Raw genomic sequence first — 16652 nt, forward strand, 5'->3', positions numbered from 1 at the left:
TGTTGAGCCAGACACGCAAACCTGCTGCAACACAGACCGAGGGTCTGAACCACGCCCCCAAAACTACAGACTTAGGAGCACATCTGAAGCTGTTTTCAGTTGTCTCCAGCACCCAGACACCCAGCTCCCAATGAGATCCAAACCCCAAATAATTCTGTTTTACTCTGTATAAAGCTTATACAGGGTAAACTCATAAATTGTCTGCCCTCTATAACACTGATAGAGAGGTATGCACAGCTGCTTGCTCCCCCAGGTATTGATCACTTACTCTGGGTTAATTAATAAACAAAAGTGATTTTATTAAGTATAAAAAGTAGGATTTAAGTGGTTTCAAGTAATAACAGACAGAACAAGGTAAGTTACTAAGTGAAATAAATCAAAATATGCAAGCCTAACTTAATACACTAAGGATCTAGTTACAAATACTAGGTGTTATCTCAGGTACAATCTTTTTCAGACCAACATTGCAGTTTATGGCCTGGGTCCAACAATCACTGACACCCCCGTAGTTACAGTCCTTTGTTCCAGTTTCTTTCAGGCAACTCTTTGGAGTGGAGAGGCCATCTCTTGAGCCAGCTGAAGACAAAATGGAGAGGCTTCCAGGGTCTTTTATATTCTCTCTCTTGTGGATGGAAACCCCTTTGTTCTTCTGTGCAAAATCACAAAAGCAAGATGGAGTTTTTAGCCACCTGGGCAAGTCACATGTACATGAATGATTCAGCTTTTTGCAGGCTGACACCATTGTTTACATGTTAGTTTGAACATTCCCAGGAATACTCAGATGTGGCGTGGTGTCTCCCAAAGTCCATTGTTAGTTAAGTACTCCCCATTACTTGAATAGTCCCTTCGCAATATGTTGGCCAAACCTCTCTTATGTGTTTCCTACAGAAAACACTTCAAATACAAGCATAGAGCCAACACTCATAACTTCAGATATAAAAATGATACATGCATACAGAAAGGATGAATATATTCAGAAGATTATAACATTTGCAAAGATATGTTACATGGAATATCTAGCATAAAGCATATTCCAGTTATGTTATATTTACACTTATAATCATATTTTCATAAACATATAGAGTGCAGTGTCACAGAAGCCATTTTCTGTTCACAATAACAATACGTTTTATTGGGCCTACAAATCCCAGCAACTATGCTACCTATTTTGATGCACCATGTTCTTGTACCTTATCAATTTACCATATATATAGAGAGAGATGCATTCCTGGATCGGGGGCCTGATCCAAGACGCATTGAAGTCAACGAAATACTCCTGTTGATTTCATTAGACTTTGGTGAAGGCATTAGAAGAGGCAGATGCTGCTGCAAAGCCTGCAATTGTATCAGGAGGAGCAAAGTTAGCTGTTGTTCATTAGAATCTCCTTATCCTGCCTTGCCCACTATTTACCACCCACTAATCACCAATGATGCCAACTTGGATTTTTCAGGTAGTCCCCTATTGGCTCTTCCTCCTAATTCTGCATGCAGCATCCACCTGTGTCTTTAGTATAACAGCACCCATGACTCCCTTTTAAGCATTATAATGACTTTATCATTACTATTATGTGATAGAATGGTCTGCATTTAAAAAGATCATTCTGACTCCGGAAGGATATCAGAGAGGGCAATACAATCATGAATGGTGTGGGAAAAGTGAATAGAGAAGTGTTATTTACCCTTTCACACGATACAAAGACCAAGGTTCACCTGATGAAATGAATAGGCAGCAGGTTTAATACAAACAGAGGAAGTACTTTTTCACACACAATGATAACTGGGTTTGAAAAAGAATTGGATATGTTCATGGAGGATAGGTCTATCAATGGCTATTAACCAAGATCGTCAGGAATACATTCCATGCTTTTTAGAGTCCCTAAACCTCTGACTACCAGAAATTGGGAGTGGCAGAGGCGGTGGGTGACTCTGTAGTCGCCCTGTTCTGTACAGTCCCCATGAAGCTCTGGTACAAGCCATTGTCAGAGACAGGATACTGGGCTGGATGGGCCATTGGTTTGACCAATATAGCAGTGCTTATGGTTTTTATTCACCACCCCGAAATATCTGCATGCTGTCAAACATAGTCTTTGATTCTTAGGGGAAAAAGGTGTTGCAATCAGTGCTGTGGGAGATGGCTAAGAAACAGAGGTGACATGTAACCGGATAGCGGGGGGGGGCACAACTGAAAAGTTCGGGGACAGCACATGTCCACCCCATGCATTGCCTGTGCCTTCAGCGCCTGACTCATCTCAATGGGTTGTCTGCAAAGCAGGCAGCTGAAAACGCTGGGACTCCAGCAGTGGGGAAGGATAAGCAGCCCCATTTAGCAGGCGAGCAGAGCTCAGCCTGCAGCCAAGCACCCTGCTGTTTTCTCCCTTCCCGCACTGCATGAGCACACGGTGAGTGTGGCCGGGAGGGGGAGCCCCTGCCATCTCGCTGTTGGGTGTCCCAGCGTGAGGCGTCCCAAGAAATCTGCAGGTGGGGGGAGACACGTGACTCTGCTTAGAGCTAATTGGAAATTTTCAATTAAAAGTTGTTATCACCAGAAAATGAAGATTTGGCAAAACCAAAACTTTTCACAGGAAAGGTTTGGTTTCCAGAAATGTTCTGTTTCAAATATTTTTAACAAGTGTTTTGATGTATAGTTGTCAAGGTTCCTCCCCCACTCTGAACTCTAGGGTACAGATGTGGGGACCTGCATGAAAAACCTCCTAAGCTTATCTTTACCAGCTTAGGTCAAAAACTTCTCCAAGGTACAAAATATTACACCCATTATCCTTGGACTGGCCGCTACCACCACCAAACTAATACTGGTTACTGGGGAAGAGCTGTTTGGACGCGTCCTTCCCCCCAAAATACTTCCCAAAACCTTGCACCCCACTTCCTGGACAAGGTTTGGTAAAAAGCCTCACCAATTTGCCTAGGTGACTACAGACCCGGACCCTTGGATCTTAAGAACAATGAACAATCCTCCCAACACTTGCACCCCCCCTTTCCTGGGAAATGTTGGATAAAAAGCCTCACCAATTTGCATAGGTGACCACAGACCCAAACCCTTGGATCTGAGAACAATGAAAAAGCATTCAGTGTTTTACAAGAAGACTTTTAATAAAAAATAGAAGTAAATAGAAATAAAGAAATCCCCCCTGTAAAATCAGGATGGTAGATATCTTACAGGGTAATTAGATTCAAAAACATAGAGAACCCCTCTAGGCAAAATCTTAAGTTACAAAAAAGATACACAGACAGAAATAGTTATTCTATTCAGCACAATTCTTTTCTCAGCCATTTAAAGAAATCATAATCTAACACATACCTAGCTAGATTACTTACTAAAAGTTCTAAGACTCCATTCCTGGTCTATCCCTGGCAGAAACCAGCATACAGACAGACACAGACCCTTTGTTTCTCTCCCTCCTCCCAGCTTTTGAAAGTATCTTGTCTCCTCATTGGTCATTTTGGTCAGGTGCCAGCGAGGTTACCTTTAGCTTCTTAACCCTTTACAGGTGAGAGGAGCTTTCCCCTGGCCAGGAGGGATTTCAAAGGGGTTTTTACCCTTCCCTTTATATTTATGACAATAGTCAAAATTGGAATGAAACAGTTCAAATGTCTGGAAACAAACTCTTTCTATTGACCCAATGTGATTTTTTTTTTCTGTTCCCAAAATGTTTGAGATTTTGACTTTTTGTCCCAATTTGAGATGAGATTTTTTTTTTTTAAATCTTGAAAATTCTCCTGAGACAGGAAAACGGTTTCTTATCCAGTTCTGCTTAGAAACACCTTTCCCCTCAACCCTTCCAAGTTGAGAACTGGGACTAATGTCTCAGTTATAAGGCCTGATTCTCTAATGCCTTGCACCTTGCATCATCATTGTACAAAGTTAGTGGCAAACACTACCTTTCTGCTAGGGTAACTGTGCTGATAAGAACTGTGCTGATAATAACAATGAGCCAAATGCTGCAGTCTTGACATCATTCGGCTGTGGTAACATTTTACCATTCTGAGGCAGTAGCTTTTTATATTGACTTTGCATGGGTGAAAATGATGACATAAGTTGCAAGGCAGTGGAAAAATCAGGCCTCTGACTGGAAAGGAAGACAACCAAATTTAGAACTTGATCCAGCAGGCCTTACTCATGCAGAACTCCCACAAGTGGGAACTCTGTCTGACTAACCAGTGCAGAAGGAGTTCCCTGAACTCTGTCTGAGTAACCAGTGCAGAAGTTCCCTGCATAGCAGTGATGTAGGAGCAGAGGAAGGTGAGGTATTGTGTATTAATATATCATTTAGTGCTGTTGTAAACTTTTGCCACATTGATTATACCACTGACTATCGTAGTTTAATCTTGTGTGTTTTGAATCAGTGAATGCCACACGTATGTAATTCCATTGAAACACAAGGGAGAATTTGAAGCTTAACCCATACTAATTAACTGTAAAGCATCTAGACTACTTTACTTAATTTTGTGCTATAGAAATAAATTACTTGACTAATCCTGGGGTCACGACTCAGGTAAAACGTCAAGTGATGTATGGACTGTAGGAGCTGACACCTTCTTATTAGCAGCATGTCTCAGAGTGTTTCCCTAGGCAACAGACACACAATAGAGTCCTGTTGCTTTTTATGTTGTCCTTGCATCTGCATCAGAGGCAGACTTTGTATTATTAATTAATTTATTTCTACCAGTGCCCAGCCTCCTCCTGGCCTCAGCCTGTCAGCTGTCATTCATGTCTCTGCTGTAAGGTGTTGTGTGATTTAAAAAAAATGAATGAGATGGAAGCTTCTTGCCTTACTGTGAGCTGTTGCTCCCCATTATAAGCAGGTTTGATTCTATTGCAAACTGGTCTTGCTGCAAGGATGATAAAGCCCTAGCTATTTGGGGCTGAAATCTACCCCCTGCTCTTCAACTACCCATCACTTTTCTAAAGTGGCTGGAGGCAGGATTAAGGAGTATCACAATTAGCCATTGAATTTGCACAGTTCATAATGGATCACTGTAGATGCAGGAGTTTGCCATTCCGCTATGGCCCCTTTACCCTAGCTAGGCTCACATTAAGGGAACTCAGGGCAGGCATTTAGGGCTCTCCGAGCAATACTTTCACCATAGGGGACACCTATGCTAGCAGCAGAGCTGGCTCCACCATATCTGTGCTGTTGCTACAGGAGCCATAGACACAGAGACCAAAATGGAAAATGGCAGATCTGGGACAGAACATATTGTGGCTAGTGCAGACCTTTGCCCAAGTGATTTGTGAACCATGGGAAAGCCCCGTGAGGAAGAGGGCTCTTTCAGGGACTTCATGAAAACAACTCTATCTCTGTGTATTTGCTCCCCTACCTATGATTGGGGATCATGATATTTACCCTTTGTTGTAAAGCACTTTGAGATCTAAAGTGTTATAGAAGAGTCAAATATTATTGTTATAAGGATGAAGAAATTTATCAATCTTTCTCAAATGTCTGTCTGTGCCTTCCCTCCTTTAATAAGCCCACAGCTAGTTCCCACTTATCAGATTTATCAGAGGGAGGAGGAGGAGATTTAATTGCTATTTTGCAATTTTAATGAATAAATGCCATTTCTGTTCATCTATTTACTTTCACAATATAAAGCGGGGGTCTAGCGCCAAGAACTGAATTTCATTATCAACAGGAAAAAGAATCTTCATTAAACCAGAACTGTTATTTCTGGCATATGTGCTGGTTAACTCACATCTGTGATTATCAATGGAAAATATTCACTACATTACAGAGACAAGAGAGACGCTGACAAAGTGACTAGTTATTTTGGGGACTATGAGACACTTTAACAGGGTGCCATTTTCAGAAGATGAATTTTCTATGCTTCCTGAAAAGTCAGATCCCCTTTAAAGTGTCCAATTGAACACCCAAAAATTAAGCCCCCCTCCCCGCCCAACACACACACACTTTTGAAAAGGTAGGCCCTGGAATTACCATTTAATCCATAGGATCTGAAGAAAGACCTAGCCATTTCACTCTTCAGAATAATTGCAGATGAGATTAAGACACAGAAATTAGATCCACATTTTGAACAGCCCATATTTGGGCGATCATATCCTGCATTTTTGTTGGGCTGCAAAATTCAGATCTAGATCCAGGCTGATAAATTACTATTATTAATTTATTTAAACATTTATATTGTGGTAACTCCTAGAGGCCTAAACCATGTCTGGTCCTTATTGTGCTAGGTGCTGTACAAACATATAATAAAATGGCAATCTCTGCCCCTCCAAAAGCTGAATAAGTCCCTTTGCCCCTAAGTTAGGGAGTGTTTGAATCCAGGCTTTTGTTTCAAGCACAGCTATAACAATAACAATTATCCCTTTATATCTTCAGAACACTGTACAATCACTCATTAATTTTCCTTTATCATTTTCCCATTAAATAGCCCTATCTTGTGCAAAAATATTTTATGCACATTTTCTAACTCTTATGTAGGGTGCCTTATGCCATTTTGTGTTCTATTTTACTTTTCCTAATATTTTTTCCACCTTATTTCTCTTGTAAAAATCACCTATATTGCAATTGTTCATACACCTTTTCAGTGGTTTAACTTTGTCTTTCTTAGTTTTCTGTATCCTTGTTAATAATCACACTAGTTTTGTTATTGGCATTCAGATTTCACTTGAGTGATTATAGATTGTTTCTTTACTATCTGCTCTTTAAATATCACATACTTCTCCACAGTAGATATCCAGGGCAACAGTTGATTCCAATCAATTTTCTTTAACTTGTGTCTAATTCCCTAAATGTCTAGCTTAAAAAAAATTCTGTATTCCTCTGCTGTGCCACCTGAAAATTCTTCAGAAACATCTCAGATATCATTGAAGTCTGATTATTTCATAGATTCATACATTATAAGGCCAGGTCATCTAGTCTGACCTCCTGCATAATACAAGCTATAGACATCCTTGAACTAATTCCTGTTTGATTACAATCATACCCATGCATTTAGCTTCAGTATCTACTTGGCTTTTAGGTTCATCTGGGATAGAGACCTTTGTAACTGACTTCAGTTCCCTATGAAGTGTCCTATCTTCCACACTCAGCCATCCTAAATACTCACATATCCCCCCTAGTTCCTTCAAGGTCCTTTTACTGCTCATTGATGTTTTCAAGCCCCCTGTCTAATGATAGGGTAGAGCAGCTAAGTAGACACATGAGGTATGGTACTTTCCCCTTCATACCTGCTCTTTCTTCTTGCTCTGTGACCTCTCACTGGCTTATTTTAAAAGAAACCCCTTTTAGGGTGATGCTTCCTTTAAATCTGTCTGACAGAATGAGGGTTCTAAGATGCTTGAGACAGTCAGCGGGAGGCAGAATGCCATAGTGTTGCAAAGAAGAGAGTCGTTCAAATCTTTAGACCTGTTGGCTGTAAGGGAAGACCACTCCAGGGATAAAATAAAATGAAAAGACAGACACCAGAGGGTAGCTTCAGAAAGAGTATTTAAATCTACCAGGCAATTTAAGACAGACTGTAGATGATGAGCAAAGCAGAACACATCCCTTTAGCTAACCCTCACAGAAATTATTTGTGTGATGAATTACTGTTGTTGTCATGTTCGTTTTCTCTCAGTTCTCAATCATCTGTAAATATTTGGAGGCTGGTTAATGAGCACTTATGGTCTGAGACCTGGATCGTATTTCACCAGATGGGCTGGGTTCTGCTGGCCCTGGTGTGGGTGCACCAGAGGGCTGGAAGTGAGACGGGAGAGGGTGCCTGGAATCTTCTCACTCCTGCAGCATCTCTTTAAGGGCCAGACTGAACTACATTTCCTTGGGAGCTTATGGGGATGGTGAAGAATGGGGAAGAGAAGTGGAGTCAGCTGAGATCAAAATCTGGCCCATTGCTCACTTTGTTGTCTAGGAGAAGAAGACTGAGTTTGAGACTGTAGACAGCTACAAGAGTAGGCAAAAGCTAGGAAGAACCCTTAGATTCCAGCTGTTTATTAAAGGATTTCAGAAATAAATAGAAAATAAGTGAAGAGATGTGACTAATACTGCAGAAAGCATGTCCTCTTCAGCTCCAGGATTTCCTTGGCCCTTGCCAGAGTCAGGGTATCAAACCAGGATAGACCAATGTCCTTATCCAGTACAGCAAAGCCACTGTCCTACTGAGTGAAAAGGGAAGGTTTTTTTTTCATTTTAGATCCCATTTGCAGCACAGACTGATAGAAATTTATATATAGGGGTATTCCACAAAAGTTTTAATATGATCAGCTCATAACTGTGTGGAGCATGCATGCTTTTGGCACTTTTCATTGCTCCACATTAAACTGAATAGTCTTCATAGAAGCTTTTCCATCAAATATTGACAAAGCAGAAACATAGGTAATTTTCATACTCCTAAATAACTAAACAAATTCCATACTGCCCTTATTTCTCCATGTGGCATTACAGACACAAGGGCCACATTCTTATCTCTTTCTTTGTTTATATAACATTAAGGTTGTGTGTGCACTACACAGTACTGATGGTGGCTTGGAGTGTATGTAAAGCTATGCACTGAAGTGAATAGCCTGCGGCTGCGTCCACACTGCCGTGTGAAGTACATGTCAGTGAAAGGCTCTAGTGGAAGGTGGCAGGAGTCTTTTCCTGTCGTGCAGAAAGGTGCTGGCAGGGTGGAGTGTTTCCATGGAGGGGAAATGATCCGGCAGTGGGGATCTGGAAGAGCCTTTCCCCCCTCCTAGACTCTTTCCCTACTGTGAAGAATAATAATAATAATAAATCAGGACATTATGATGATTATTAACATGGGCCCTGATTCAGCAAGGCATCCGAGTAATCCTGTTGGCTTCAGTGGGATTTCTCACATGCTTATGTGCTTTGCTGAATCAGGGCCCCAGCCTTAAATACAAACACTAACTATTGCCTAAAGTTCCTATTAAAATTTCTGTTAGCATAGACACACATATAGGAATATAGGCATACATTTAGAGAATCTGAGCCCCTTCCTAGTTTTCTACACTGTACAGATTATTTTTAATTGACAAATATAAGTTGCCTTTTCTAATCACATGTGTTCCTTTGTCTGCTTTTCCTGTGAAGAAAACATATTAAATAATAAACTGAAGGCCACAGCACACTGCAATTCAACTCATCAGACTGTACCAATCCTCTTCCTTTTAGTAATCACAGCACCCAGATGCCAAGCTGTTGAAAACAGTTTTCTAGTTAGAGCATCTGGCTCCAGATTGATCAGGTGGTTGTGTCTGAGTCCGTTATGTGGTTAAATGGATAATGGACTGTTTTGCACTGTCTAGCCTCCCTGAATGCCAATTTCCTTTGACTTGAATTTCACAGTAATTTATGCATCTTCACCCATTGTTGAAGGTGGTTTTTCCACAGTCCCATCTCACTTCATCTCAGCGTGTTTGTGGCAATAAACAGAAGCGTCAAAACCATCCCACATGTGACTAGAAAGTATATGCACCTACATATGTGGGTCACAAGCTTTTTACTGTATTTTCTTTTTAAATGGCAGTAGTCCCAATTCTCTGATGAACAGTCTTAACAATTCTCCTCTTATAATTATGACCGTAAGACGTTTGTTCATGATTTCAGCCATCAGCCATTTAGTAACCTTTCTAATATGGAGATTTCAACCTTTGCAGTTCAGAGTAAAACACAGCATTGGAAGCATTTTAACAAACACAAAATTGTATTCTATGTTGTTAGCAATAAAAAACAAAGATGGATTAAATATTATATACTGAAATCTTAGATTAATACTTTTCCCCACCAATGTTGGTGACAAATAAATATTACAATGAATTCTTGTGTGGGAGGTAATATAGTTCTGATTATTATCCCATCTCTGCATGAAACCACTCTCCTCAGAAAGACCATTTGAATCGAGGAAATAGAGGGCAAATGTAAATAAGAGCGGAGGTTAAAACGACTGGTATAGATATGAAGTCATAAATTAAGTGACTGAAATAATCATTATGTTGTTTCTGTTGCTGATGTGTTGAGCTGATACACCAAAAATTTTAGAGGGGTAATGGGAACGATATATGAAGCAATGGACATTTGAGGAAAGTGAAGTTTATAAGAACCAGAGCTAGAGAGTGGAGTGATTATTATGTAGTGAATTCATTCTCCATTGGCTGTTTCTACAGTCGTATAGTTAAAATACCATTTCTTAGACTAACAAAAGATACAGAGACAGTACATCATGTACTTCTACTTCTGTGGAACATAGAAATTAGCACAAGGTCAAGGAGCACAATGGCTTAATAGCAACAAAGCTTTAGGGGCTTGTAGAATGCACATTCTGTTTATAAAGAGCAAATAATGTTTAATACATTGCAATAAATGCATTGTGTTTGTAAATTTTCTCTGCTTTTATTGTTATGATTTTAATTACACTCTTAGTAACCCTTTAAGCATCCAGGGCTTGAACATAAAACATTGAATGTTTCAGCCTGAATTTGTTACATTAATTAGTTTTACTTTTTTTTTTTTATTGTGCCAGTGTTGCATTTGTTCCTCAAGACAGAGCAAGAACAAGTAGTCCTCTTAGCTGGAGAGACAGACAAAAGCGTACTGATCTTAAAATCTCAGTACTATACAGTGGTTGGGGAGAACACATTCAAAGTACATCAAGAGGCATGCATGCACAAAACTTCTTTTGCAAAATAAATATATCACAGCAAACTCACATTTATTGCCATTGAACCAGGATCTGTCTCTAAAACTCAGATGATTAATGTGGAGTTTTTCCGACATCTCACACAACTGAAGGATTAAGTCAAAGTAAAGAGATCAGGAGATGTAAATCCAGAGAGAGATTGAGAAGAGTGGTAGGAAAAAAGAGCTCAGAATTAGGTACTGAGAAAATTGGTGAGTTTTCTTTGGAATATCTGGGCTGAACTGAGATAGTGGGAAGAGGATAAGACTGCTCATTAAGACCCCAATCCTGCAAACAATGATACATGTTAGATTTACATGTGTGAACTGACCCATTGACAAGTGCAGGAAGTTAAGCATGTGATTTTTTGCAGGACGAGTAACTGAGAGAGCTCAGAGTGTAGTGAATCTTTTGTATCATGAACACTTTTATTAGTATTTATGATTTGCATTGCAGTAACACTTAGAGCCTCTATCCTCTTCTGTCATCCTCCGCATCCCACCTAGTCCTTCCAACTTACAGAATCTTTCCTCTTACCACAGTGCTGTCACCCTTCCATCACACCAGCAATAACTCTTGACTGTGTTGTCCACTTCTCCCAGAACTGTCTTCACTCTACCCACTATGGTGCCCCCGCCAAGTAGGGTGCCCTTCCCCTCATCCTTCAGACCCCACCTCAAGACCCACTTCTACTGTGATAAGAAAAGGAGTATTTGTGGCACCTTAGAGACTAACAAATTTATTTGAGCATAAGTTTAGTGAGCTACAGCTCACTTCATCGGATGCATTCTACTGTGATATTAGCCAATTAATAATGGGTAGGTTAAAAACTTTTTTTTCTTTATGGCCCTGATCCAGCAAATTACTTAAGCAAGTGCTTAACTTAAAGCATGTGAGGAGTCCCATTGAAGTCAATTGGACTATTCATATGCTTAAAATTAAGCATCTGCTTAAGAGCTACGCTGCATAGGGGAGGAGCTATCTCTGTCCTCCACCTTTTGCCTTCATCTGTTTCTTATCTTCTAGGTGTGGTAGCACCTTCCAATATGTGGAAGGCAGCACCTAACAAATTATATTTACTATGGTAATACAAAGAATATGTAATAGATATAATAATGAATAACATATCTGCTTCCCCTCTTAAAATTTTGTATCCAATGTTGTTCATCTCATCTACATTTAATAAATCCCTATAAATGAATTCCTGAGAATGAGAATAAAGCAGTCCTTAAACCAGCAAATTATACATGTCTAAAATCAAGTGATAAGCACTGTCATTGCATTTTAAGTGAACCCCATGCCAATCTTCAAAAGTCTTAGACTTATTGTTGATGCAGTCGATGATTTGATAAAACCTTGTATTGAACCTCTCTAATTATTCCATAGTTGAATTACAATTAATATGTAAATAGAGACATAAAATCAAGTTGATCACATGTAGCTATCTACAGGCTTTACAAATCCATCCCTTTCCAAAGTCCCTTGAGCTCCTTGCCTCACAATTTATTTTCCCTTTGACTTTAGCTACACAAACTGCCAGGAAAATTCCAGGCATGTCACTGTGACCTGTTTATGAATTCACACACGTTTTAAGGTTGATGAATCATGGTTCACTTGGCTAATCTAACAACTGGCAAGAGAAAACACTGTTAGTTTACTTGTATTAATAGCACCAAATAACTTTCCCATCCCCAATATAATATAGTCAGATATAAAGAGATTTGTTGTTATCATTGTAAGCAGAGATAAGTGATTAATTGATTTTTCAGTCTGGGGGCTGTGACATTCTCAGGCAATCAAGACTAATGAGTAGTTGTGTCCCCCTACCCTCTAACCTGGGGTGCCCTTTACACTGCTTAGTTGTTGTACCTCCAATCCTGGACACCTCACAAACAGCCTCCAGCAAGAGAGTCACTCCCAGCTTTTTCTGTGTGGGGGCTGCAGCCAGCCACACCTTGGTTTTTGCCAGCCTGGTTATGCCAGTCCCAGATTTCCCCCCAGATATATATGTTCTGCACTGGCCAGCCCTCTCCTGGACAATACAAATGTATATAGGTCCATTATTTCATCAATGGAAGTAATATGCACAGATTTTTCTACCTCAAATGGTGTTTCCCTAAACAATTCAATTTGAACACACTGGATCAGATAAAACAATAAAACAAGTTTATTAACTACAAAGAGACAGATATTGAGTACAAATAATAAGACATAAAAATCAGAAATGGTACAAGAAAAATAAAGATAAAATGTAACTAATACCTAAATTAACAAATTATGTTAAATTCAAAGTAGAGTTTTTGTCACCACATGCTCTCAACAATATTACTGGTGAAACTTGTTAGGCCAGGACCCCTTCTTCTGTTTAATGGCTGCTTCTTTTGTTCCTTCTAGTGCAGCAAATTGATGGACAGAGAGCGAGCGAGAAGGGGTTGCTTTATGTGTTTGTCCCTCATATTTATAGTGTCAGTCCTCCTCTTAGAAAACATTTCCAGCTAAGATTCAAGAGACAAGGGAAGGATATTTCCTGCTGGTTTTCCCACCTTTTCGAACTCCCTTTATGTTTGATGACTCTGTTTACTACTTAAATGCAAATTATGATGAGCACACATTGTTTTGTTTGAGACCTGTGTGCCAACTTCCATTTGGGCATGGCTGTGGTTTGGAACATGCGTTAATAATACTATACAGTGGAATGTTGTAACTTTCCATACAATGTTGCCATAAATATTTTATCAGGAAATACTGACCAGAAAATTATGAATTTTCAAATGATACCTCATAAGGCATACTTGTACAGAGATTATTACAATAGTGTGCAAGGTGTGAATACAGGGGTAAAGTCTGTCACAAGGGACGAACTGAACATTTTTTAAAAATTGGTTCACTTTGAACTGCAGTTGATTTTTTTCATTTTTTTCATGAAATAAAAAAAAATTATTCATGAAATAAAATAACATCAAAATTATTTTCGGTCAACATTAATTTTTATTTATTTATTAGTATTTTCTTTATTATTGGTTTTAGTTTTTCATTTCAGTTTGGGGTGTTTTTCTTTTTTAATGGCCAAGTTTCAAAACAGACTGCTGTTTCAATACAAAAAGTCAAAAATGAAACATTTTGAAATTTTCTATATGAAACATGTCAAACTGAAACTCTGACTTTAGTTTATTTTCTTTTTTTTTCAGCCAAAACTGTCAAATTTGACCTGAATTAGCAAATAGTTTTGGTAAAAATACTATTCACCAAAACATTTTCGCTCAGTGTATGTCAAATTAATTGTCACACCAAGCATGGAAACAAGAAATCACAACTGAGGAAAATTTCCTCACTTGAAAAAATAAAAACAAACCCAAAACAATGAGGGTATGCTATATATAAAATCCTATACCTTGCACCTTTATCATGTTACCAGACCACAGTGTTTGGGCCGTCTAAGAATACTGTTGTATTTTTATAAAGGTTTTATTTTAAAGCTTGTAAAAAGTGCTAGGTTGACAGTCATGGAGATTGAGGGTATGTCTAAACAGAAAAGAAAAAAACACGGCTGGCCCGTACCAGCAAACTCAGTCTCACAAGCCTTGGGCTTTGGGTCTGTTTCATTGCTGTTTAGACCTCTGGGCTTGGGCTGGAGTCCGAGCTTTGCGACTCTCCCACTCCACAGGTCCTAGAGTCCAGGCTCCAGCCCGAGATCAGAAGTCTACACAGCAATGAAACAGCCCTGCTGCTTGACCCGTCAGCTAGCATGGGTCAGACGTGGTTTTTTTTTCTGCTGTGTAGACACACCTTGAAGGGCCTGATTCTCTGTTATTTTAAGACCCCTTTACAACTCTCCAGAAGTATAGCTGGGTATTAAAGTGTGCCAGAGTGTGAAGAGGCATCACTATGAGTATCAGGGTGTAGTGTCTTTATTTTTCACTGAAGGGATGCAGCATACACCAACAGAGGTTTCTACATTATCTCCTGTTCTGGAGGAACCACCGTTAGTGAGTGAGACGGTAAGTAGATTTCCATCCCAATTCAGTCTATGCTAACTGCCAACAAAGGCAACATCATTGCTGTGGTGATTGGATTTTTTTATATATATAGAAACTTGACCACATACAGCAGGACTGAGACCATCTGACACATTGAGTACACATTCAGGAGATTATAAATTAGTGATAATTTTGGCTAGAGGTAAGCCAGTTCAAGGAGTTGTGGGGGAAGACTCTGGAAGTGGCTACTAGTCCACAGCTCATCTTCCTAGTCTCCTACAATGCAGACAGGGTCTTAAAGCAACAGTCCTTCGTCTATGTATCTGAGGCTGCTGAGCAACTGGGAATTTTAAACACCAGAAAAAAAAATAAGCTGTTTGAATGGTGGAGCTTCCATTGTTGCTATAAAAAATATTCAGTATAAAATGGACAATAAAGTTACTAGAATCAACTAACCACTGCCTTAAAGTCCTTGCTTTGCAATTACGCTACCTGCTAGTAAAGATGTTTTTGAATTGCCAAAACCTTCTTTGTCTTTATTGATGAGCAGCAGTGGACATCCTGTGCTTTTGGTGAAATAGTGAGAGAAGCTCCAGCTTGGCATCTCAAATTAAGAACAATCTGTTTGGTGTCCTCTGACTGACGTCTTTGAGTCTATCCAGGCTGGTCTACATTCCATACCATGCTAGACTTTGGTGAGAGTGTTTCAGTATTCACCGAGAGTTCAATCTAAAATCCATTAAAGTTATGGAGGAAATCCCATAACTTTTAATGAAAATTGTCTCTGATTTGTAACGAGGAAAGAGAAAGTGGACTTTACAGAGAGAGTAGTTATTGCATATGGAAGATTCTGGCATTGTCGTCCAGTTTTCAAGTGCCCTTGCCCAGTGATGAGCTGCCAAAATCTTAACAACGGGTTCCCTCCTCATCCCACAAGGGGGTCGTTGCCCACCCCCGCCCGCTGGGACTCCTGCCCTATCCAAACCCCCCGCGTTACTTGATGCCCTCCAGCCCTATCCACCCCCCACCCCGTCCCCAGAACTGGGCAGGAGGGTCTCATGGGCTACCGTAGTGGGCGCCCACCCCACCCCTAAGAGCCAAAGGCACCTGCCAGGGGGCGTGGTGGGGAGTCCTGGAGGTGCTTACCTGGGGCAGCTCCCAGGAAGCATCCAGGAGGTTCCTCTGGCTCCTAGGGGTGGGGGAGCATAGCTGGGGGGGAGTAGGAGGAGCGGCCGCTCCCCCACTGATCACATCAAAAGTGGTGCCTTAGGCGCTGACTCCCTGGGTACTCCGGGGCTGGAGCACCCATGGGGAAAATTTGGTGGGTGGAGAGCACCCACCGGCAGCTCCCAGCCCCGCGCCCCGCCCCAGCTCACCTCCATTCCGCCTTCTCCTCCTCCTCTGAACCCACTGCCCCGCCCTGCTTCTCCGCCTCCCGGCTTCCCATGAATCAGCTGTTCAGCGGGAAGCCGGGGAGTGCAGAGAAGCAGACGGCAGCTTCCTGCTCAGGCCGAGGGTGGCGGAGGTGAGCTGGAGTGGGGAGCGGTTCCCCTGCACCCCCCCCCACCGGGGTTACCTGCTGCGGCGTGGGCGGCCCTCCTCGCGCCCCCTCACCTCAGCTCACCTCCTCCTCCCTGGGCCTGAGCGGCAAGCCGCGGCCTGCTTCTCAGCCTGCCCCAGCTTCCCACGCAAACAGCTGATTCGCGGGAAGCCTGGGGAGGCAGAGAAGCAGAGCGGGGCAGCGCGTTCAGGGGAGGAGGCGGAGGTGGAGTGGAGGTGAGCTGGGGCTGGGGCTGGGCACGGGGCGGGGAGCTGCCAGTGGGTGCTATGCACCCACGAAATTTTCCCCTTGGAAAGGCGCCACTTTTGGCCGGTTAAATTTAGAAGCCCTTTTAGAGCCGATTGTCCCTCGCGGAACAATCGGTTTTAAAAGGGCTTCTAAATTTAACAGTCGGTTCTAGTGAACTGGTGGGAACCGGCTCCAGCTCACCACTGCCCTTGCCCCTCCTCCGCCCCCCCTCCAAG

General features: G+C 41.2%; 1 protein-coding gene across 3 annotated transcripts in view; it reads right to left on the reverse strand.

Moving 5' to 3' along the window:
* Positions 1-1084: 1084 nt before the first annotated feature.
* LOC311529181 (uncharacterized protein) overlaps positions 1085-16652 on the reverse strand; it is a 190351-nt gene continuing 174783 nt past the window's right edge. For all 3 annotated transcript variants that reach the window (XR_014713787.1, XR_014713788.1, XM_084644942.1), the window contains one exon: positions 1085-1335. Coding sequence is in view for 1 of the 3 variants with exons in the window: in XM_084644942.1 (XP_084501068.1) it covers positions 1289-1335 (47 nt within the window). In the remaining 2 variants the exon portion in view is untranslated. The remainder of the gene's footprint in view (positions 1336-16652) is intronic.

Source organism: Lepidochelys olivacea, assembly GCF_965140295.1.
Source record: "Lepidochelys olivacea isolate rLepOli2 genome assembly, chromosome: 12".
In the NCBI taxonomy this organism is placed as follows: Eukaryota; Metazoa; Chordata; order Testudines; family Cheloniidae; genus Lepidochelys; species Lepidochelys olivacea.